Raw genomic sequence first — 25000 nt, 5'->3', positions numbered from 1 at the left:
TGGGAGTTAAAAAATATTTTAAATAAAAGAGGAACAAGTTCTTTTACTAAAAATAGGTTAAAATTATTTATTTATTTAACTTTATTATTTTTAAAAATATTATTTTCTAGAAAAACACCTGTAACAGGCTGCTAAAAAGTAGGTAATGCCCAGCCTTTAATGTTCTTCAATCAGTTAAATTTTTCCTTCAGTGCACTCACTGCCAAAACCATACAATTGCCCCTTAGCCATATTTTTCGGAGCAAAAATTGTGCTCAAATTGAAATCGGAATTGCAAATTAACAGCCATAGCATCAGGCAACGATTTATTGCCTGGCACATCTACCTCCTGCCAACCTCCCCCCAAATCTTCAGTAAAGCGATAGAATCAGTCAGTCATTTGAGTTGGATTAATTGCTCTGACTTTCTAGGCAGAGCAAACTGATTAATTTTGTCGAGATTTTACAATTTGAGAGGCCGTTCTCCGTTCTCCGAGTGCCTTTCGAATGATTGCAGAAAGCAATTAAATGCTTAAATTGAGTGCAAAGCAAACTGATTGGTTTTTCCCAAGACTTGTTGTGGGTGCTATGAGGAAATCGCCTCTCTTCTAGTGGAATTGTAGCTACACTAACCTTTTCCCACACTCACTCACGCGCCACTCCAGTGGGAAAGTGACAAAGCCACTTAACACCTACTCATGTCACCCACACAATCCGCTTAGTTTAAATACCCAAAAGGCTAAACAAAAAACCCGGCCACCCACACAAGGGGAGAGTGTGTGGTGGGTGGTGGGTGCTTCGGTGATTTTTTGGTGACTTTCTGCAAAATTTAACAAAAACAACAAGAGGGCTCTCGGTTTCCCAGCTTCTTTTTACACACTAAACGCCCCTTTTTATGCGACGATTTTCCTCAGCTTTTTTGTGGTGGCTCAGCCAAAAAGGGTCTTTGCGGTAGCAACCACCGAAAAACTACAAACGAAAAGGGCGACCCCTGGAAAAGAGGCAAAAGCTGAGGGGTAAAGTTTCCACTTTTCTGCCAAAATAAACCCTCATCGAAGTGAGGCCACCGCCGCCGACTCGCTCCCAGTTGAGCAACAAGTGTACACTCGGAAAGGAAAATACCATTTCAATTGCAAACCGGCAGCACAGAAAAAAGAAGGGGGGAAATTGCAAACTGGAGTGAAATGTGGAGTAGAAGAAACAAAGCTACTTGTGGTAGTGCTAAGTACGGGTCTGGATGGGGTGAGAAAATGTTGGGAAAAGGGTTTCCTAGGAAATGAGCAACTCAAGGATTCTCTGTAATACTAAAGGAAAAGGTGTTTTTCCTTTGGGAAAATAATACGGAAATCAGGTTAATAAGGGTATTTTCAAGCCTACATTTGATATATGTTTACTTTTTAAATATTTATATTTTTTAATATTTTTTATGGTTACTTTAATAACTTTAAAAAGTTAAATTCATGTGTTTCTAGAGACAAAGACTATTAATAAAAACGCTTGAACTTTTAGGTTTCAACTGAATATTTGTATAATCAAATTTAGTGTCTATCACAGAATTACTTCTTAATTTAAACTTTGTTGAAATCTAAATTAATAGAAAATATTTAAAAGTATTCTAAAAATCTTCTTTAAACTTTAAAAACTAACTTTAAGTTTAAATCTTCTCCCATAGCAAATATGCCCCATAAATTTGTAAAGTAATCCTGCGAAAACCGAAAAAAAATCCACAAGCATAAAGGGAAATCCAACAAGCGGATAATAGAAAATCCACAATGCGTCCCACTGAGCCGGAAGTGTTTTGTGAAGTGGCTTTGACTTATGGCTAAGACATTTCCTCGAGGGTTTCCGTTTCACCAATGGACAGCAAAAGATGTCAACGCAATTGGCCAGGCTAAGCTCTTTTTTCAGCTCAGCTACACTGAAAGGAAAATAGCTGAAGCAGTTTGCATAAATGTTTTTAAATTTTAGATTCTATGAAATCTAAATATTTATAAAAACATCGCTCTATTGCTGTTAAAATGCACTATTATAATGGCCGGGATAAGCTTTATTTTAGCTTATCTACACATTATTTTATATATGTATATTCTTAAAATTTTGGATCCCTTTAAATCTAAATTTGTATATATAATATTTAGCAAATATAGAATTCTTTGACTGCTATGTCTTAGATGCTCATAAGCTATTACGTTTTTTTATAACTAATTTATTTCGGTGCACCGAGGGGGAGTTGGAACCAAGCTGACCTTTTCCGCCCAGTTGTCTGGCTTTTCCATTGAAACTGTTTACCTTGGCATCAATTTCAATTTGCATGCAGGGGGCACAGAAACAAGGCAAAAAAAAAGAATGAAATTCAAATTTAAAAGTGTTTATGGCAGCGAAATGTAAATTTGTATTTGCTTAAGTGCGCCACGCCGCTAAATAGCCGAGCGAGGCGAGCGAGTGTGTGTGCAAAAACCGAAAAACCAAAAGGCGAAAAAAACCGAAAAAACCTTTTTTGAAAGGCGATCAACCCTTGAAAATAATATAGTATATATAGAAACCCCTGGCAGAACGTTCCTCATGTGTGTAGTAGCGTCCACTTGAGTGTCAAGTGCATATCGCTTGCTTGCCAGCCTCCTTTTCAATTTCCCAGCCCACTTTCCACCCTCTCTCTCCCCTTTTTGCCAACTCGTTTTCCTCCTGTGTCACCCAGCAGTACAATGCCCACTTTTGAATGTTACAATATGCAAATAAATTTGCCATTAAATAACAAAACTGTTATGGCCTGCATTTGTTTTTCTGTTGCGGGGGGGGACTGGGCACACACATCTGCATATATTTTTGGGAAACAATGGGCCACATTTTGCCATTTGCCTATTTTCATTTTGCAATTTTCTTTATTTTCTGGTAGAGCGGGGGGCTCCATATCAATAAAAACAATTTGTGACTGCAACGTTCTGCATTGAGTGCTAACGGCCCTTTGATTGCTGTTGCAACTGCTGTTGCACTTCATAAAATCATACGCAATATTTTTTGTAGGGTGTTCTGGTAAAGAATTTAGCTGGGAGGTTTCTCTGTAATGCGTATTTATTTATTTCTTATGAGAAATAATTTTTAAATATTATACAATATTTTTAATAATTTTTATAGAGATATTAAAAGGTTTACTTGCTGTTCTGAATATTCAGGGAACCTTTAAAATATAATTTAATTTTAATTTAATTATTCTTCATTTTCTGTTTTGGAGATATTTGACAAAAAAGCTTAGTTTTAAGTGTTAACATTAACTTAAATATTTATTAAGTAAGATTGGGTCAGTTATGTTGTTTTATAATTCTTTGTTTTCTTATCTCTCCTTTAAATTTAATAATTTAAAAAATATTAAATGAACTTTTTTAATGAATAACTTAGAACAAATGTATGAAAATATTTTATTTTTAATAATATAAAATTAATACTCCATTATTTACCTTTCCCCATTAATTTTTAATTCAAAATAAATTACAAATAATTAATTTTTTGTAGAATATGTTTTCCAGAACATCCCCCACATCCTTTTTCGCATTGCCCTTAACCTCCTCACCAAGTCACGTTTTTGTGGTATTTTAATATCGTGCTGCATACTTGCAGGCGCAGTGCAACAAACGAAAAGAGGCGAGCCGAAAAGAGCCATCATCGTCGTCGTTTGCAGCTGTCGTTGGCATTGCCGCTGACAAAACATTTTGGCCGCATTTAATTAATTGTTCAATAAAATTAATAAACATTGGTCTGGGAAAAGTCAGCCATTCTGTTCTGGCTGTGGCGCTGCCTCAATGAAATTCATGGTATTTTTTGCCGCCCCCAACTGCAATGCCAATGCAGCACAACGGCCTAAGGGCAAAAGGACGAAATCAGGATCCCGGCTCAGGACTGCAATCTGTGCAATGTTTGTGCAAGCCTCAGACTCCCGACTCCGAGGGATTGCAGCGCCTGCAGAGGAGCAATGTGAAAAAGTCGTTTGGCGTAAAAACATTTTGTAAATTGCTTCATAAATATCAATTTGTAAAATAATAATTGTTTGTGCCTGCCCTGCGGTTCTAGGGGCTGGGAACTGGTGATTGTGTCTGGTTTTGGTTGGATTTTAGATGGAATTCTGGGATGTAAAGCTGCTTTTTGTGTGGCACTAAATGCATAAGAGTGCTGGATGTTATAGGTGCGGTAGAGGTCCTGAGGTAGGTTTACCCTTTTCTTGGATTATAAACTTTAAATAGATTTAAAATTTAAGATAATATTATAATTAAATCATTGGAAAACCATATATAAATATTAAAAAAGGAGACTTATTAAGGTAAAATACCTTTTAGTTAAGGGATAACTCACAGTCGAAGCCACATTCATTTCCTAGTCTAATATCCACTTGCCGGCGAATATCTTTCTTTATGTTTGGTCAACAATGTGCAACATCCTGGACCTGATCCATCCAGCGGCAGTACCTGGATATCCTCCTGCCTGTCCAGGGCCTCATCAACTGGGCAAGTGCCTCGTAAAAGTTTCGCTGGTTATGAATGTGCTCTGGGAGGGAGCTTGGGGTTGTCTGATTAAAGTTGTAACTGTCATAACTAGCGGGTGGGTGAGGAATAGCCCGGGTGGAAAGTGGAGAAAATTTCCCTCGACAGGCGTCAAATGTGACACCCAGCAACAAAAACGCTGCCCGCGGCAACGGACAAACGAAAGGCAACAAAAACAGCAGCTCTCTCTCACGTCTGAAGTTTGCCGTATTTCAATTTCAATTTAAATTTACGAGTATGTTTCATTTCATTTAGCCAACTGTCTGAGCCTCTGTCTGCTCTGTTAACGCCGAAAGTGTTGCTCAAAAGTGCATGAACAATTTGGTTTGTGAAATTTCATTTGGCTTTCACTTTTTTTTTTCTCATCTCGGGTTCTCAGGTTCAACTCATAATTTTCATTACATTTTACGCATTCGAAATGTGTGTGTTCGTCCGTTGTTATCCTCCCCTCAGTGGGTCCGAAATTGAAAAGTTCAAATTGAATTTGAATTCAATTTGGCTGGCAGCCATCACATCGCAAATGGACAGGAGTCGAGCTGGCAACAGAATAAGAGGAATTGAGTTATGACTACGTATGTAATGCACCTTAATAGCTGGGAAGAGGGAAGGAAGTGGACGTTTAGGGTAAGCAGAAATTTTGGAAATATTAAATGAATGCGCATTTCTCCAGGGACTACACTTGATTAGCCTTGAAATGAGTGGGAGAGAGCTACACAGATGAGTTGAATATTTTGGTTGTGATATGGAAAAGGGCTTGGACTGAACACATAGTTTCTTTTGAGTCTCCTCAGGAGAGGCTACTACTTAAACTAGGTGGGTGATGTCACTGGATTGGTTTATTAATCTCCCGTTGGCTTCTTAATAAAGCTAATACCCTTAATTTAATAAACATTGAGCACATGAAAGCTCTTTTTTATTGAATCTATGGGTCAGTGGTATTTTGGAGACTTTGAAAAACAAAAGAAACCGATTTTAAAAGCTCTGAATATAAGATATTTTTTAATTGAATAAAAAATGTATATATGTGTAAAGAGTAACATTGTTTTCAAGTCGTAATATTCAACTACTTAACAAACTTTTTCTAATAAATCCCTCTAAAATATTATAGTTATCCCTTACCCCAAAACCCAAAAACAAAGGAAGCCATTTTCATTCCCTTTCCAATTACTAATGCAAACCAACATAAATTTCATTAAAAATGCATTTGGTTCTTGAAAGTATCTGCGTTCCACCCACACCCACCTCAAAAGTGAAATTCGGAAGCAACCCTCCCTCAATTACCTGGGCAGAGGTGAGGATGAAAAGCCGAAAAACCAAAACCACAACCACACCGAAACATCTGTGGCTCCATCAATTGCGAGTTCAGCTTGCAGCTTTTGGCTCTTATTGTGGCTTAATATTCATGGTAATTGTGGGCGAGAAGGACCTCAGATGTTTCGGGCCAAAATATCTAGAGCATCCCTCGAAAGCAAAGTTGCCTTTTTGGGCCTACATTTGTGTGTAACATTTCGGTTGCATTTCCTAAAAGTGACTGTAAATTCAGGCTAATGAACTGTTGGAGTGAGAGAAATTCCCCACCTAAAAATAAAGAGGAAAAAAATGGAAAACCAAAAAAGAACTGAAACGAATGGCAAAATGAGCCCACGAAAATCCTGGACAGGACAGAAATTAGTCTCGGTAAGTGTCTTGAGTTACATTTTGATGACTTCTTCACTTTCCCTTGATATTTTTTTCCATTATGTCCCTGAAAGCAGCTTTTAAATGTTACGATTCTCCCCGTTTTTATGACACTCACAAGGCGCGAGGTCCAGCTCAGGGCTTTTGCTTTCTGTTATTTCAAAAATATTTTGCATAAAAATGACATAACAATTTCAAACAGATTTTCTACGCATTTTCGGTATAAAAGTTTGTTGTTGTTGTCCTAGGGAGGGTTGGTTATTTTTCAGGAAATATTTCAGCAATACTTTGATATTAAAAACCGCTTAAAAGCAAATTACTCAAAGTATAAACTAGAGTTTCCGTTGAAAAAAAAAGAAAACTAAAACCAACAATGTTTCGGATTACAGGTGAAAGGGTGGAACAGGGTTACCGGGGGTTCCTTTCCAGCTTTGGGACAGGTGCTCATCGTCCCCAACTATTAGAAAGCAAACAAAAGGCATGGACGACAGGCTGGAAGGAAGAACCCCATGTTTTACCCCCAATTTTAAAGGACATTTTTCGGTTTGCAATTTGGACATTTTTCATACCAAAATATTTTGTGGTCGGGGTGTGTGAGTGTGTGTGCCCGTGTATGCTCTGTAGTTTTTGTAAACTAAGAAATTTGATCGAAAAATGTAGCAGGAGAAGGACGTTCGTTCGGCTTTGTAATTATTTTTGGAGCCAGTGCAGACGGCAGCTTGATAAAAAGTAAATAGCATAAATCAAAGGACTCGTACATAAGATGACAAAATGTTTTCCGAGTCAAGGTAAATGGGGGAAAACTATATTGAAATGGCCCAAAACTGATTGGCAAAACCCTTTCTATAAACCTTTAAAGGGTTTTCATCATACCCCCCAGAAAGTTTAAGGGAACTGGGGACCTTTTCCCTTCTTTTTTCATAAACAAAATAAATAAAAAGCCGAGAAAACTCTCCTGCCGGCGATGCTCTGAAAAATTTCATTAGACTATAATTTTTAATTGAAAACTGTATATCATTGCCGAGGCTGGCGCAGTCTGGTGCTCCGCCACCAATACCCCTTCTTCGAGTCCCGTGAATCTCCTTCGCTGTGGGTGGCTCGGTTCGGTTGAAAAATGCACGAAAATATTTTGTAAGCAGATTTATAGTTTCGAAAAATAATAATTATTTGCACAGGCGGCGAACCCAGCAAGGACATCCTTTCCAGCACCCCCTTGTTTTCACCCACTGTTTCCCCACACATATAGACCCCCAAGTCTCAGACTCCATCAGTTTTCTGGCTTATTAAAGGCTTGGGTGTAGATTAGTTTATCATTTAATTATTTTTTCCACCTCCTTTGGGGGTACGTATATACGTATTTTTGGGGAGTCTTTAGCTGAACTCAGTTTTAATTCATTTAGTTTCATTTGCCAAAAAAGAATTCAATTTACGGGCGAGTAACGGCGGAATTTCCAGACGTAATCCCTGTGGAAATCCTTAGATTTGGTTATAAATTGATATGTGCCTGAATAAATGAGTGTGTGTTGAGTGGAAATTGGTAAATAATTAACTTTACTAATTGAATAAGCCAAGTCAGCTAGTTAATATAATTTTATTTGAGAGGAGAGTCAAAAGGTTGAAGGTAACCTTTGTACCTTTGGTGCTAAAAATCTTAGTTATAGAGTTTAAAATATTATGTTAAAGTTTTTACTATCCCTGGAATTTATTTTTATAATTGTATTTATTTGTTATAAAATTGTATAAAATAATAATAATATTTAATATAAATATGTTTGTATTTAAGAGGAGAACCAAAGGTTGAAGGTTCAAAAAAAATAAATTCAATAGGTTTGAGGCTCTAAATATTTTATAAATAATTTTAAAAATATGCAATTACTATCTATTGGCATTGTTTAATACTTTTTATAAGAAAGTAAACTCTGTATTTGAACTTATATTTGATTTCATATTAAATTATCTTTTGAATAAACCCATTACAAAAGTTCAAAGTCTTCAAATTGACCAAGGTTGACTTCACTTCTTTTGACCAAAACACCTATCCTGTCCCTGCCAAGATCTGAAAGGGTGTCAGAATGAAAGTTATTGAGATGAGTTCCAGTCTCAAATTTCGAGTTCACTGAGCCTCCTGATGAATTTTCTCATTAGCAAGTGGCCAGGGATTTTTGGGATTTTTGATTATTATTAACTCAGGGCTTGGCTGCTGTCAGGCTAAAGGTTATGTGTGTGGGGGTACTGGCCAGTGGCCTCCCTCCCGGCCACAGTGACCTTTTGTTCTGGACTTTTTTCACACACACACACACACACACACACTCCCTCAGAGGTGGCTGAAAGGTGTCAAAAGCATTTGCCGGCAGGACTCGGGTCCCCGGAATACGGTATACCGCCCAGACACGTGCGACTGCTTTGATGATGATTTTCTGGCGCTGACCACATGTGACTGCTGCTGCTGCTGCTGCCTTTGTCAACACACAGTTGCCTTTTAATTTCACTTCATTTATATTAAAATAATAAAAAAACGCGGCGGTCTAATTGCTGTTGGACAAATTTGTTTGCCAAGTGTCGGGGTCACACCCACAAAAGTCACCCCGGGAAATGCCAAAATAACTCCAGCTATTGTTGACTTTTGTCACATTTCCGTTTCCCCTCTTTGGTTATTTTTTTGTCACTAAAATGACAAAATAAATATAAATTATCCATCACGAAAAATGTGTGAAGCAAGATGGCTTGAATTTCTGCTTTTAAAAGTTTTATAAAATACTTTGAAAACTTTCTTTATAATTTCAATAACAGAAGGACATTTTTAAGTTGCTTTAAGCTTCTAATTTCTATGAAATTTTTATTATTCCAAGTGTCAATTTTATTATTTTCAGTCCTTAATAATTCACTTTGTATTTTCTCTCTCTCCCACTGACCATAACTCGACTCAAATGTGGCATAAAATGACAGCATAAATACAAATTATCCCTCCCAAAAAAAAAAATGGAAATAAAAATAAAACACTTGCAATGCCTAATGGCATTTATTAATCCAATTGCAATTTGGCCGCTCTCTCGCGGGGGTCAGAGACCAAGAACCTAATAACATTAACGACCAACATTTTGCAAATCTAATGAGCCTCGACGGCATAAAAAAGACGCGCTCAGACGAAATTAAAAATAAAACGACAACAGACGAAGGGCATAAAGCAGCAAAACGAGGGCCAGAAATTGACGGTCCTTGTGGGTCATGAGCCACGACGGAATCCTGCCAGTGCTTGGACACTGGTCCCAAAAAAAATATAGACTTTGCCCTGCGACGAGGGTGCAAAATCAAGAATTAAAACGTCTTAATGGTCTGCGTCTTTATGAACCCCGCCGCAGGCCATGGGGATGACGACTCCTGTGCCCTGACACCATTACTTTTGATTCTAGTTTGGAATTTTCCGCTGGGTTTTCTTTTGGGGCTTCAGTTTTCCTCCAGTTCTCCTTCTTTTTTTAGTTTATTTTCATGTAAATTAAACAATCAAATGTTTGCTCCAATGCTGTTCAATTAACGCTTTTTTGTGTCTTTAAATTAATTTCAATTTTAGGAAATTTGTGGAATTTGAAGAAAGGAATTGGGAGACTTTTTGGTATTCCTTTTGCTAAAAAAATTAACTGGGGAGCCTGTTAATTATTTTTTTTTTAGGAAGTTAATTATAATAAGGTTTATTGGAATTTTATAAAATTTTTTTATATTAAGTATAAAATATATAAATACATTTTTTTAAGGCCGTTAGAAAATACCCCATGTAAAACTAAATATTATATTAAATATCTTTTAAAAATACATTACTTTATAATTTAATTATTTATAAAATATTTAAGCTCTTTACATTTTTAATTTTAAGCAATTTAAACTTAAAAGATAGAACGTTATGTCACAGATACAAAAGCATCTTCTACTGTTTATTGTAAGAAATATCCTAAGTACCAAATAATTACTGCTAAACTCCAAATTTCAATGGCACAATGGCCTCCATCTGTATGGTAATTTGTTTGTTAATGAAGCAATTAACGCTTCTGGAACATTTATTTTAATTTCAATTTGAACTCTGACAATCAGATACCGCCTGCCCCCGAAAGAGAACCCACGCCGAGGCGACGCTTTTGGCTTCTGTTTTGGCACGGCGGCAATTAACATATTTGCGCTTGATACTCGTACTTTAGGCCAATACGTATTGTAATCCAAACCGAAGGCATAGTCAAGTCGTGGGCCCACTTATCTGAACAATCAACAGTGGCTGCTTTTTTATATATATTTATGTGTGTATACCCAAGAGTGTGTGTAAGCCCGAAAAAGAACCCGAGGGCAGCAGCGGCAGCGGCAGGAGGCTGGGAAATACTGTGGGCGTGTCCAAGGCACACAGGCCGGGGAGTAAGAAATTTGCAACTGCAGAAGCCAAGTGCAGTGGCTGCCACCGGGATATCCAAACTGCTCCACCCACTTTTGTGCTAGGTAGTCGTCCAGAGGAAAAATAAAAATTTTCGGGTATCTAGCTGGGGATCTAAAGAGTGGGCGGGAGGTCTGTGTTGTTTTCTTTTTTTTTCTTGTATTTTTCTCCAGACTTTTCAACTCCAGCTGGGGCAAGTTTGCATGCCAAAAGAGCAAACAAGTTGGCTCTGGCCTGGCTCACTTGATTTACAACAGTCGCCACTTGGCCAGATTGCTGAGTTATGAGGCCGTTTTTATGCTTGGTATTAGGGTATGCTAAGCTGGCAATTATTGTTAGAAAATGTTTGGTATAACCAAAAAATATAACTACCCTTTTTACAAGTATAATGGAACCCATATAATATTTAATATATATTTTTTAAAATAAATATTATCTTAAAATTAACCTATTTACCAGGTACTACATAGTCATGTCCCTTGTTAACATTTCTCTAAAGGTTTTCATGTGTGTTTGTGTGGGCGTCAATTACCAGCTCATAAATTTCCATCGATTTGCTAACTATATAGCATATTCCCACCCAACTTTGGCATCTAATTGTTTATTAATCAACTCATTAATTAGTTGCTTTGGCTTTGCCATTTGTTATTTCACTGTTTTTAGTTTCTTTTTTTGTTGTATTTCATTGTTGATTTGTCCGTTCGCTTCGATAATTTTAATTAATTTGTGCAAAATGTATTTTTCTATTGCATTTTTGATTAGTTTTTCCGATTTGAACATGGAACATGGATATTTGTACTAACAATCAACAAAATAATTAAATGCATTCAAGCATTTTTAATTGTTGTTTGCGCTAATTTTGATGCTTAGGCGTTTTGGTCGGGGGCGATTGATGAGTGGGCGTGGTCAATGCGGTAAATGCCCTGCATTATTCATGTGTTTTTGTCGTAACTCGACGGCTGCTGCCCCCGATTGTCCTTTGGGCTATTTGTTAAAGCCCGGCTAAATGGTTGAGCGGTTTGGGCCAAGTCAATATTAGATGATTGGAGGTAATGTGGAAATATTTAAACTGGGGGAAGTTTGGGAATAGTTTTCTCTGTATTATATATGTATTAGAAAATACAAGAAGAAGGTTCAATACATCAAATGAACATTATCATTCCTTTATATATCAATAAGTAAATCTTAGTTAAATATGTATTATTTATGGCCCTAGGTATCAATCCCTATGGGCACTAATAAAAAATTAGTTTAGACTCATTAGAGTGTTCCTATCCACGGAAATCTTTAGTAAAAGGCGAAAGATTTATTCGACAATTGAATAGAAACCAGAGTAATTTGCTACCTTCAGCTAAGGGGCTCTCTAGCCGTTTTAAGCTAGAAGCAGTTGGGAATTATAATGTGACAGGAAGGGAATGCAAAGACACCCTAAAGTAGGCACCATTCATTTATAGGGGATGATCTTTAAGAGTACTTAGTAACAAGGAAATGTCTTGATTTCACTTAATAATAATTTTAATAACATTTTATGAATTGTTATATTTATTTAACCTTTTTATGTTTTTATTATTTGTATTAATTTTTTGTGTCTACAAATACAGGTGTTGAAATCTTGATTATAGCACGAACTGCACTCAAATTTATTGCATTTTATTTCCAATATTTAAATTATATTTAAATAAACCTATTAAAAATAATTTTCCCGCTTTATGTTGGTTTCTACAAAACTACTTGTCAAGCCAAAAATATTTTCTAAAAATCCTGAGCAGAAAAAAATCCCCCACCGAGGGGCACTTGAAATTTTCCAGCCAAGCAACAACCTGGTGGTGACAACCCAATCAACTCCGAAATGTATATGTTTGGGCACCAAAGCACGGCTTCCCCCCCTCTTCCATGTTAGATCTGCAACTGCATATTTTGTTTGACATCATTGTTGCACATGCCACGTGCTGCTGTTTGTTGCACCTGCAATATTTGTGGCAAAAAACGCCCCAAAAAGGCGGCAACATGCAACAACGTAACGGAGAGGCCTTGCAAAAAATGCAGCCAGCTGCATGTGCGTGCATAAATTACAGCCGCCGGTGGTTCTGTTTCTGTTTCAGTTTCTGTTGCCAGTGTTTGCCGTTGTTGTTTGCATCCAGCAATGAAGACATGATACGGACATAGGGGACAGCGGACAGGAGACACCTCCTGCAGTTGTGCAATGTTCCGACGGCCTTCAGGTGGTTTTAAGAATTGGGAGAACAAAATTTTAAGAATTTAATTTGAAGGTAAAATAAGATATTTATGTACTTACAAAAGGGTTATCTTATTAGTTATTGTAGAATTTAATATTTAAATATTTTATAAATATTAAAAAAAGAACCAATTGACATTCTTAAATATTTATATAGGTGACAAAACAAGCAGTTTTATTACTAAATTAACACTTAATTTCTTACCTTTTCTGTGGAATTTATCTTAGACTTTAGAGACTATATAGTTAATACAGTAATACACTCACCTTCTTCCTCCTTAATTAACTTTCTTGGACCAGCGTTTCGGTCATAAATCCATATAAATACCCTAACGACAAATGTTGTTATTATTGCTGCTGTTCCTTGGTGTTACTCCCTTTTGTCTGAAGGACAAAGCAGCGCGCCAACAATTATGTGAAAAGCTGGAAAGGACCAAGGCTAGTGCAAACAATAGTTGAATGTTTGCTGCCAGGGCGTTTCATAGTTTCCCATACATGACAGACAGCCCGAAAGGAGCAAAAGCCGACGGAGATAGAAATAAAATGCAGAGGGGGTGGCACTCGGAGGGTAAACATTCAGAGCGATGGCAAAAAGGATATCGCGTGCCGGCAAAAAATCACCATGTAAACACACGAACACACACAAAGAAAGCTTTCAGTTCGAAAAACCCCACATCTTTTAACACCCCCACACCCAGGAGCCGCATTACATGTGCACAATAGTCGCCTTTGGCGTTCAGGATCCTTTTGCCCCGTGTCCTGGCGCATTGTTTTGTTTTATTGTGATTTTATATGCCAGTCGGAACGTTTTGTTTTGGCATTTTTGGCAAATATTAGTTCCATTCTCGCGCTGTTGTTCGATGGCAAATGGAATGCTATTGTATTTCGTTTGGTTTTCTGCCAGGCTAATAGCTTTGATTGCAAAGGGATATTAACTAATGTCAAGCCAACATTAGTGTTAAAGTTGCCATAATAAAACACTGCTGAAATAGTATAATTAAAATTAATTCAGACTCTGATGAAAGCTGATCACGAAACAAAAATGTAAACACTCTGCACTTTTCGCTTAATCTCATTAGTTTTTCAGTTTATTTTAATCTCCTTAATGGTTGCATACATAAACAATTCATAAATCCTTAAACTAGCTAGAACTGATGCGTAAAATTATAGCGAAGAGCGTCGGTACTTAGGGCTGGTTCTTCCTCTCGGGATCTGCAAAGATTATTAAATTAGATACGTTTTCGGCAAGCTTGTTGAGTGAATTATAAGTCTAAAGCCGGTCTGGCGGCCGACACAATAATTACTAGACATTTATATTAAGTTTAATTGCAGGCAGGGGAGTGCAGCAGGCCATATACACGAAAAATGCATCCAATATGTATGCAATATGTAAAGCATTTTATGATTTATGCAACCCCACGAGCGAGCAGAGCTCCTCAAACCCACTAAAACAAAATCAACAAATCATTTTTCTGGCCAACGCTGACAGCTGCAATTTTTCACTGCTACCAACTGCGGACCCGGGCCAAAACACATGCAACACAAAGTCCAACTTTAAGGCGGCTTTTCCCCCCCCCCCCAATTGCGAAAGCCACCACCCCGCCCAATGAGTGCGTTCCCTCACACAGATTCCCCCCTCCAGGAGTCCTAAAACCGAGTCAATTAAATTCAATTAGATTCGAAAAACCACAAGCCAAGTGCATAACCTTATCGCTCGGTGCAAGTGGAAGTGCAAGTGCAATTCCAGGGGATATTATCCCCATTGTTAAAGTCCGAAGAGCCCGCCCCCTCGAGCTTGGCTGTCAATCTTATTCTAATTGAAATGCATACACACAACACACACAAATTGCCTGGGACTCGAATTTCGGCTCACAAATTGACTTTTACGCATAAACAATTGAAATTCTGCCGAGATTTCCGGTTGGGACTTAAGTCTCTCTCTCTCTCTCTCTCCCCCTGGAATTCTCGGGGGCCATAACCCCTTTTTGCGGCCAAAATCAACAAGTTAACTGCACTGCCGGGCACTTGGCTCGGCTGTGGGGCTGTCATTCAATTTGAGATTTCGAATTGACCCCCAAGGGGGCTCTATGGCAGTTATGTGTTTGGTTTCTCACTGTCTAATTGACTTCTGAATGGTTTGCAATTTGAGTTTCCTAGGGGCTTGGGGTCCTTTTGGAATTGCAAAGGAAAATGTTTAAGGGATTTTTCTTAAAGGAATTTAAGTGAAAAATTTTAGTTAAAAATATTTTTAGAAAGCGAATGGAAAGGCTAAAGTTTACACTACTTTAATGGTCAAATATAAGCTGTATTTTTTAATTTAATTTATATTTTAATTGGTTTTTTCTTCATCTAAATAGTTTAAACTCTTATTGAGATTTATTTTTGGTTTTGTATCTATTTTTAAATATATATATATAATATAATATATATATTATTAACCTTATACCCACTTTAAGCTTTCAAAATTGTCACCCAAAATTCCAAATAGGAATTTAGCAACACAATAAAAATATAATAATAAAGGAAATGCCTTCAGATATTTATATTATCTAAAAAAAAGACTAAAACATTGCTTGAAATACCTTTAGTTAAATTAATTTTTTGACACACAACCCTTCCGTTGTGTTAGCCTTTTCCTGGACAAACATTTTTGACATACTCTTGACTCACAAAAAATACTCTTTTTCACAAAATTTTCGGATAATATTTTCCTTTACCCCGCAGCGTTTTCGTTATCATTTCCCTTAATTAATTAAAAAAGTTGTTGCACCTTTTTCGGGCTCTTTTCTTTTCACCTTACTGTATTTTTTTTTTGTGTTGGCTCATAAAAAAATGTGCACAATTTTTATTTCGCACATGTGAAATTAGCGCTGCTGGGGCATGCCTTGTTAAAATATTTGCAAATATTTAAATTGACATTTTTCCGTCATGTTATGACTAGGAACAATGTCAATTTTGCGGGGTAACTCGCCTCAGAATGCCTCAAGGCCCGTCCCGGTCGTTTTTATCCCTCGTTGTTTTCATTTCACTGTTTTTGAGTGAGTTTAAAATTCCAGCAAGAGAGCGAAGAGGTGACTTTAAGCTGCATCGCGCACAACTAATCAAAACAAATTCAATTAAACGACACACGACAAGCCACGGATCGCATCGTCCAAGTAGGGTCTACCATATGCGGACTGGCAGCGCGGAGAGACCACCTCCTTTGGCTTATCTGGCAGCACAATCCATTAAAATTGCACATCGTTTACACCAAAAATCAATTCGCCAAAGCATTTAGGCATTACAAATGCCAAGCCAGCCACTGGGAGCTAGTCAGCTCCCCGGACCGGAGCCCAGGGTTTTGGGATTTGCACTCGGACTGGGACTGCGACTGCGACTGGGATCCCGCTTCAAATTCAACGTTGATGCCCATAAATTTCGCACACGGCTCCTCACCCGGCTTTTCTGTTTCTGTTTGTTTTCTGCTCTCTGCTCGGCTTGGCCCGGCTCCTCTGGTTGTATCTGCCTGTCCGTGGGTCTCTTTGTCTGCGGGGCTACCAAGCGATAAACGCAGGCCAGTTGGCATTGCTTTGAAATGTATCCGCCAGATACCGAGTAGTACAAAAGCTGCATTTGTGGAGAGCCAGTCGCATTGGCAGTATCGGGAAAAGTGGATGGGGACGGACGGATGGACGACACGACCCGACCCAGTTGTTGTCGCTGGTCAGTTGTTAGCAGCGGCTCTAAAAGGAGGGTTTCTAGGGGGGTTTTTATGAACAGATTTGGAGAATATTAGGTGAAGTTTAAAAATTAATTTTAATTTATATATATTTTTTAAGGATTTTTACAAAGAGTTATTTCTTATCAAGACTTTAGAGAAAATGTTTAAATATTTTATGAAATAATATTTGTAATAAAAAAGAGATATGTGAAAGGCAAATAGTATCTTTTGCTTTTTAAAAATATTGATTTCTTCCACCTCTAAGAAACCCCTTTTGCTGAACATCCAACTGACTCTCCTTTAAGTTCAGGCCGGTATGTCAGTGTCACCTCATGCCCCGACAAATTATGTCTATCGGAAACGCAGAAAGCTCAAAAAAAAGGGGGAAAAAACTAAAAGATACCCAAATCCAATGTCGTGTATCGACGGAGGCACAAATGCCTGTGCGGTGTGTGGTGTTCGGTGGCGTTGCTCTCGAGAGTGGCTCAGTGGTTCTCTTCGATTCCAGTGGTGTCAGTTTGTCGTGCGTTTTATTAGTGGCAACTCAAACAGCAAATTGAGATTAGAAGCCCGCCGACGGACGACTGACTGAGTAAGTGAGGCCATGAGTTATGGCCTGCATTAAAGCGCATCAAAGTGGCCACAGGAGGAGGAATGTGAAAACGAATAGTAAAGAGGTAGGAGGGGCCACCCATTAGGTGGTTAAAATAGGTGACAGGCTGACGAAGGGTTAAGGCTGGGAGTAGAGATCTGGGATCTACAATTATTATATGTTCTAGAATTTCCCAAAATTAAAATCGGTTTTCAAGTCCAAAGAAGTATCCCCTTCTCTTCGATTATTTTAAGCACCCATTTGAAACGCTTAGAGGACTTTATCCCACTCTTAAATCTCCATTTCCATTTATAGCAATTTACATTTGATTGCTGTTCAATCTACTTTCATCGCTGGCAACCCACAGCGCCTGAGCATGTGATATCCTTGACATTTATGAGATGCCGGCACTGTGGGAGCACCTCACCCCTATGGAGTTAACATGTTAGATGAACAATAACAAATGTCAGATGTGATTTGCATAACACCGTAGCATTGCTCATGAGTTTCTTACCTCCCTGTTGCTTCTGTCAGATGTCGTATTTTTTTTTATATTTTTATCATAAATGATAGCAATCTGAAATGTTTTTTCCCCTCGCTACCCGCATATAATTCACTTGATTCTCCTCATCCGACTTTCACTTACGAATCCATTTCAGCCCTCCTAAGGAGGGCGCAAAAAAATATGAAACAGAAAGGGAAGACAACATTAGGCCTTATTACATTTGACATGTTGTTCTCTCCCACCCCTCCGGGAAAGCAAAGTTTCTTTCATTTTGGTAGCCAGCCACCACCACCCCTTGGCTACAAATCAAAAGATAAATTGTTTTCGTTGATGATTTATATAGGAAAATGTTTTGTTGACTTCGCACCCAACTTTCTTTTCTTATCATCGCCACAGCGGCGTTGAAAGCGAGCAACAAATATTAATATTGTTTGTATTTCATGTGCTTTGTGCTTCTGTTTTCTGCTTTCTGCTTTTTATTTCGTTTTCAATTTGGCCAAGTCGGAGTGGGAGTCGTCCTGGTCGCATGTCAAATTTAATATAAATTATTGGCGGAAAATCGCCGGAATGGAATGCACAAGTTGTATCTCTAGATTACTCACATGGATTGGCCCTTTTCCAGGAGTGGGTGGGCATGGCCTTTAGCTCATTCTCGTAGACCTTCCTGGCCAGCACATCCTTGGACTTTGGATTCGCCTTGTTGCAGTTCTCCGACTCGGAAAAGTGGTCCAGATAATCATCGCGCTTGCAGTAGATGCACACCCCGTAGACGAACTCCTCCTCGCAGATGGTGGCATTTGTGGATCGAGCCCAGTCGGCGGCATTGTCTTTCGCCGCCCGGAACAGTTTGCCCACATAGATATGGGCAGTGGGTATCTGAGTGAAGGCATTTAGGGCAATTGTCGTTATCGGATTGTGCTCCAAATTGAGAATCTGAAGGTTCCTTAGCTTGTCAAAGAGGCCGCTGGATAAGGAATACAATTATTCAGGGGATTTCTAGTTTGATATTATTCTTAAGCTCACCTCTGAATGCGATCCAGATTGTTGTAGGCCAAGTGTATCTCCAACAGCAAGGGGGTATTGTGAAACAGCTGATTCGGCAGCCTGGCTATATTGTTCCGCTCCAATCTCAGGGTGAGCAGTTTCTTCTGTGACTTGAGGAAGTCCTTGCTTAGATAGCTAATGTTGCTCCTTATGCCAATGTAGGCCAACTGATCCGCCATCCAAAACAGCTCAGTGGGCACATTGTCACCGCAGTTGAACACCTCCACGGACTGCAGTTCGGTCATGTGCCAGAGGTCCTGCGGCCCAAAGGCGGACATCTCCACGCTGCTATTCTTGGCATCGCAATCGATCATCAGTTGCCTGAGCTTGGTTTGTTTGGCGAAGATCTCACCGGAGATCTTGCCCAGATTCTTGACCACAATATCTAGGTGGGTTAGGTTCTTCAGGGGATGCAGGATACTGCCAGGCAGATCACTGCTGCCCTTTAGGGAAAGTTGTTTGAGGGCTGGCAGTTTCTCCAAGAACCTCGCAGGCAGTGTGGACTTGTAGCCAATGATGGATACCTTCTTCAGGCTCTCGTGATCCGTATAATGCTGCTGCAGGACCTCGCCGCGATCGTTCTTCTTGGGGTCGAAAAAGTTGAAGATCTCTAGTTGCGTGTAGTTTGATACTCCCAGTTTACTGAGTAGATACTTAATGCTCTCGGCATTGGGTATGGCACAATTCCGGATGATCAGTGAACCTATATTGCCAACCTGAAGTGGCGGTATATAGCCGAAGCCCCGGGCATCGAATATAGTGCAGCTGATGCTATATAACTGGGTATCATCGCTGTGAAGCAACAGGTTCTCGCACTTGATCTCCTGATCCTGGCAATCGCAGAGATTGGACTCCTTGATGAGAGCCTCGCAGCCCGCCTTGGTCACATAGCTAGGGCTACGGATCGCTGTGGCATTCTCCTGCCACGAGGGAGCGACCACGGCCAGCAGAAGAAGGAGTAGCGGCCACATCCTGAGGCTGACTGAACGCTGGAAGGCCAAAGAAAAAGATTTTTAAATTAGTCTATTTACGATCCAAGACAGCTGTTCCCGAGGCAGCTCTACACCAAGGTGCCTTTCCCTGTATTTTCCTAGGCGAATTTCCCTCAGGTAGCACGCATTTCCCTGGAAGTGCTGCTGCTGTTGCTGCTACGATTTTCCTACGCCGAAGACACCGCCCCCCATTTTACACCCAAAGGCCGGCTGCCATTTTTACACAAAATTTGAATACCCGCGGCACCCGGGACAGGTAAGCCCAGCAGTCCCGCTCTCACCTCCCGCTCTCTACCTGTTACCCGCCGGTTAATGGCCCATAATTTACTACGCAACTCGCCCGATTTGTGCATAATATTAAACCATTTTGAATTCGCCTTGCAACAACTCGAAACTCGAAAAAATCGTACGCAAAAAAAAAGAGCAGAAAACAAAATGACTTAAATTGCCATTTGCGTTGCCTTCGGTGGAGTTTCTTCTGTTGACGGCGGAGAAAAGGGGGCTTCATGGGGAGGAGATCGCCACTGCGTGAGTGCGAGATGATCTGGGGCCCCGAAGAGTGGTTCTGATAACAGTTGAAAATGCGCGATTTTACATACGAATTGCCAGTCCAAAGATGAAGGAGCGAATGGAAGCGATCTGAAGTAAGGCGGCACGTAAAAAATGGGTTCAGGCACAGTGGGCTAGGGAGGGTGCAAAATGTGAAGAAAGGTGTGTGCCCTTAACATTATATTAAGTTTAAATAAATAAATTGAAAGATTTTAATTAATATTATATTAAATGGAAGAAATAATATTTTAAAACCCTTTACAACAACATTAGGCTTACTAAACTTCATCTTGCTAAATTTGTTTTAATTTCTAAAACAAAGATTTTAAATCTTGAATAATATATAGTGATTTTAAATAGTGACAGACATTTTATAGTATTATTAACGAGTAATTGAGCATCTAACACAGAAACTAAATATAAGTATAAATGCCTATTTATTAAAATGATAAAGTGTTTACTTAGCCCATTTTATAAATTTTTTTAAGAAAATCTTAAATCTTGAATGTATTATAATATTTATAAATGACAAGGTTTGTTAGTTAATAAACGAATATTTTCTATTATAAGTTAGTTGCTTTTTAATCATCAGACACAGAACCTCAATATTTTAATTCTTATTTCTTCAAAAGACGTTGAACTAGTTCTTAAACTCACTTATAATATAATTATTATTCTTCTCCAAACTTTTCCAATATATTTAGCTTATATTTATTTATTTTATTATATTTATTTAACAATAAAAATAATATCATATAAAATCAATTTCTCCCCAGAAATATTATTATAACTAAATCACCCTTCCACCCCACTGTTCCATCCCAGACCAAGTTCAGTGCTATCAAGTTCTTCCCACCTCATCCTCATGCCCATGTTCAACCTTATCCCCAACCACTCGAAACATCCTGAATTGCAATTTCAGTCTGGCTGGCTGTTGATCTTATATCTCGACCACGAAACTGGGACTTGGACTGCTGACCGATGAAGAGAAGAAGGAGGAGTGGGCATGGCTGGATGGATGGATGTTCCTGCTCGATTCAGCTTGATTCCGAACAAATTACAATTCATTCTGGTTTTCAGTTTCATTACAAATGCAAAAATGCAAAATGGCAAGCCGGCCATTATCTCGCTGTCTGCGGATGCCTTGGTACGGGCTGGATGGGATGCGATGTCTGTCTGGGATGTCTGTCTGTTGATCGATGATCGCTGTGCCCGCCGCCGATGATCAAGTTTTGTGTATCGTTTGAGGCGTACATGCGTAAGTGCCCCTGATCCCCTCGGCACCGTGTCCCCTCGACTCCCCAAAGCAGTTGCATTCACAGATCGGGGCCAATGCATTTGAATTTGTCTGGCCGGCAGCCAAATCGATCGACAACCAATCAGCCCCAGTCCAGTTCGGTCAGCCATCATGCCAGTTAGTCAACGTACACTGAGACAATATTAGTAGGTAAGTGAACAGGATTACAAGAAAAGGATGATAATAAAGAAAATTACAGCTCAATCCTTAGCATACAAAATCATATAAATTATTAAATTAATTAAATACATTTTCTATAGTTTTTAAAAGCTGTAGTCCATTTCTGTATGCTTTTGTTTGATTAACTAAAAACACATTCCGTTCCTTAAATTGATATAGGCAGACATCTAAAACTTTAGCAAAATAGAATCTCAGCTGAAGTTACATGTCTTTAATTCATTAAATATATTATTAAGACAAAATATTATTACGTTATAAGTCTTTAATTTATGAAATATATTATTAAGACAAAATATTCTCTTTGCATTTATGATGAAATTGTGTATCAAATGATCTTAAATTTCGGAATTCGAAGTAGATATTATTAGGTATACATAAGTCTTTCATAAGCAAACCGATGACATTTTGCTGGGCCAAGTTGAAGTCCATAAAGATGTCATTTTGGGACACCAATATATTAAATAAATAATATAATTAAATATGTTTTTACATCAATAGTTTAACCTTAAACTTCTTAAAGAATTTTTTGATCAGTGTCCCTTTGGGTTTGCTGCTTCTGCTGCTGGCAGTGGCAAACATTTCATTTTTCACGATCCACGAACCGTCTCTCTCTCGTATTCCCAAGAGCTAAATCAATAAATTACGTGACAGGCATGCAGAAAACCTGATGCCTCCAACTTTGCTTTAGCTTTAGCTTCAAGTCCACTTCTTGATCGCCGTTTGCGTTTTGCTTCGTTTTGATTGAATCAATCAAAAACTTGTGCATTTATATGAAAAATATTAAGAAGTTGGTAAAGATCAACAGAATGAAGCGGGAATACCCTGAAGTGAGTGAATAAAATAATGGTAAATTTGGACACAGAAACAAGCCTGAGGAAAGGAGCAAGGATATTGATTTATCTTATTATTTAATAAAGAATTGGCAATCTAGATACTGATTAAAAAATCTTTAAAAATATAAATAAAGTTCGCAAGGTATTTTTAAATATAACTCTTTGTTTGTTATATAAAATTAAACAAATATCTCAAGAATAAATATAAAATACATAAAAAATAGTTAATATTTTAAATATATTTTCTTTTGTAAATGTAGTAAATCTCCTTTAAGATAGTGTATACAAAATATATATGCCGGTGAGCATGGAGCTTGCATACATATATCGTTTGCAGATCTTCTGGCGCTGCCATAACATAAATTATTATTATATCTTGCCCAATGGCCGCTTCGGCAGATATATGTATTTTAAGTTCTCCATTTACCATCCTTGCCCCCCTTTTTTGCAGCGTTTTCACATTAAATTTGATTGGTTTTCATTTGTTGCGAGCAGGAAATGCTCAATAAAGTTCTTAAACTCGGTTTAATTAACTTTGACAAATTGAACTCGGTGGAAAATGGTTTTTCCTAGGGAAAATAATCGAATTAAAAGCCGAAGCAGCAAAAGTCATTGCCAAGGAGCGACATCCCCTCAATTAGTAATAAATAATTTGAGTTTGGTTGAGAAAGTTTTCCTCGAGCTAAGCGATGCATAATCCATGAAAGGGCGCCAGCAAAGTTCGGGAAGCCAAGAACTCAACTCTCGTCTCTGAAAAGCCAAAAACTGGAAGCCAAACGGGTGCAGGCCATGGCCAATCTCCACTCTACCACTCTTTCTATTAATGCCGCTCCATTGTGCGGCAAAGTCTTCATTGATTTGGATTTCTTGTACCGAGGAAAATCGCCTTAGGCCGAAACTTTCACAGGAGTATTGCCCAGGACAGGACAGCTCAGGAGTATGTATTTCCCGGGACAAGGCGGACAGGCAAATAAATGGTCATAATCCCGGCCAGACAAAGGCTACTGTTCCTGCTCCTGCTCCTGCTCCACCTTAACCCATAACTCATCATGTCTGAGGCAATGGGGGTGTATCTCGAGTCTTTTATGCGTTTCATACATTTGATTTATTCCACATGCAAATTGCGGTATACAAAAATTAAGTCGTTGGAAATGTTTTATTCCGAGAAACGTTTTGCGTCGTCTTTCCCAAAGCAACTAAATAATAATTCGCCTCAAATTCGAATGCGCACGTTTTCACAAAAGAATAAGGCGTACAAAAAAGCCATAACATGGCCCAAGGCGCCCCAACTTGGCTTGGCAGGAGGGAAAGGGGGTTAATTTCACCCCTTCTCAGAGCCCGGGGCACAACCCGCTCTTACAAATAAATGCATGAAATTGAATATCAGAGACCCAGAGCATTTTTGACAGAGAAACTGAGAAGGTCTCCATCACCATCTCTCTATTTGGCATTGTAGTTGTAGCTATATTCCATGGCTCGGCTCGGTGTTCTGTTTATTTATGTGTTTGCGCCTATTTATTTATTTTAATTAAAAGGGGCACGTGTTGCTGTTTTCTTGTTTTCTTTTTGCCACGGCAACATTGCGCCCCGGAGAAATTGAGATTGCCGATGGAAAAGCCAGGAAACGGGGCAGGGGCGTCGTGAGGTGTGGTCTCATCTTTTTTTTTTGGGGAGGAGGAAGGGGTGGGAACGGGTTGTGGCAAGTGCAACCGAAAAACTGTATCAATGACAACCCTGAGAATTTTCCTGAAATTTAATAAGCTCTTTGGGGGAGAAGAAATTCATGCGGTTGTAAAAAACTAAGATAGATATAATTATAAATCGCATTAAATATTTCCCAATAAAAAGTTAAATTTAAAAGGTAATGTTACTTTTATAAAAATATAATAGAAAATTAATTTGTGGTCTGAAGTTGTGAAAATTCCTTATACAAATCTGCAACTTTTTATACCCTTGCAGGGTATTATAATTTCAGTCAGAAGTTTGCAACGCAGTGAAGGAGACGTTTCCGACCCTATAAAGTATATATATTCTTGATCAGCATCAACAGCCGAGTCGATCTAGCCATGTCCGTCTGTCCGTCTGTCCGTCTGTCCGTCTGTCCGTCTGTCCGTTTCTACGCAAACTAGTCCCTCAGTTTTAAAGCTATCTGAATGAAACTTTGCATATAGTCTTCTATATACTCTCACTGCTATATATGTCGGAATGGGCCGGATCGGACGACTATATCATATAGCTGCCATACAAATGTTCGATAAATTTTTGGAAAAAAAATTATAACTTGGCTGTTTTTCAATATTATTCCACCATTTTTGGGATATAGCCTTTTTTTATATTCCAGAATTTTGGTAAAAATTTTATGAAAATCTGACCACTATATCTTATAGCTGCCATAGGAACGATCGGGAAATTAATCGAAAAAAATTATAACTTCGTTGTTTTTCAACGTATTTTATTCTACTTTGACACATGAGCTT

The 25000-nt window shown here is 38.5% G+C and overlaps 1 protein-coding gene and 1 non-coding gene across 2 annotated transcripts in view; both read right to left on the bottom strand.

The window, feature by feature from the left end:
* Positions 1-11815: 11815 nt before the first annotated feature.
* On the bottom strand, positions 11816-11932 carry LOC121502505 (U5 spliceosomal RNA). Its single transcript, XR_005991023.1, has one exon. It is a non-coding gene; the product is annotated as a U5 spliceosomal RNA (small nuclear RNA).
* A 1974-nt stretch (positions 11933-13906) lies between these two features.
* The window catches only part of LOC108072576 (phospholipase A2 inhibitor beta), a 60976-nt gene continuing 49882 nt past the window's right edge, over positions 13907-25000 (bottom strand). The window contains exons 3-5 of the mRNA XM_017163782.3: positions 18652-19661; positions 18231-18592; positions 13907-14043 (exon numbers count right to left, since the gene is read on the bottom strand). Coding sequence (XP_017019271.1) covers positions 14018-14043; positions 18231-18592; positions 18652-19643 — 1380 coding nt within the window. The 5' untranslated portion in view covers positions 19644-19661 and the 3' untranslated portion in view covers positions 13907-14017. The remainder of the gene's footprint in view (positions 14044-18230; positions 18593-18651; positions 19662-25000) is intronic.

Source organism: Drosophila kikkawai, chromosome 2L (genome assembly GCF_030179895.1).
Source record: "Drosophila kikkawai strain 14028-0561.14 chromosome 2L, DkikHiC1v2, whole genome shotgun sequence".
NCBI classification, from domain to species: domain Eukaryota; kingdom Metazoa; phylum Arthropoda; class Insecta; order Diptera; family Drosophilidae; genus Drosophila; species Drosophila kikkawai.
The sequence above is the reverse complement of the archived record's forward strand: the minus strand, read 5'-3'. Positions and strand labels throughout refer to the sequence as shown.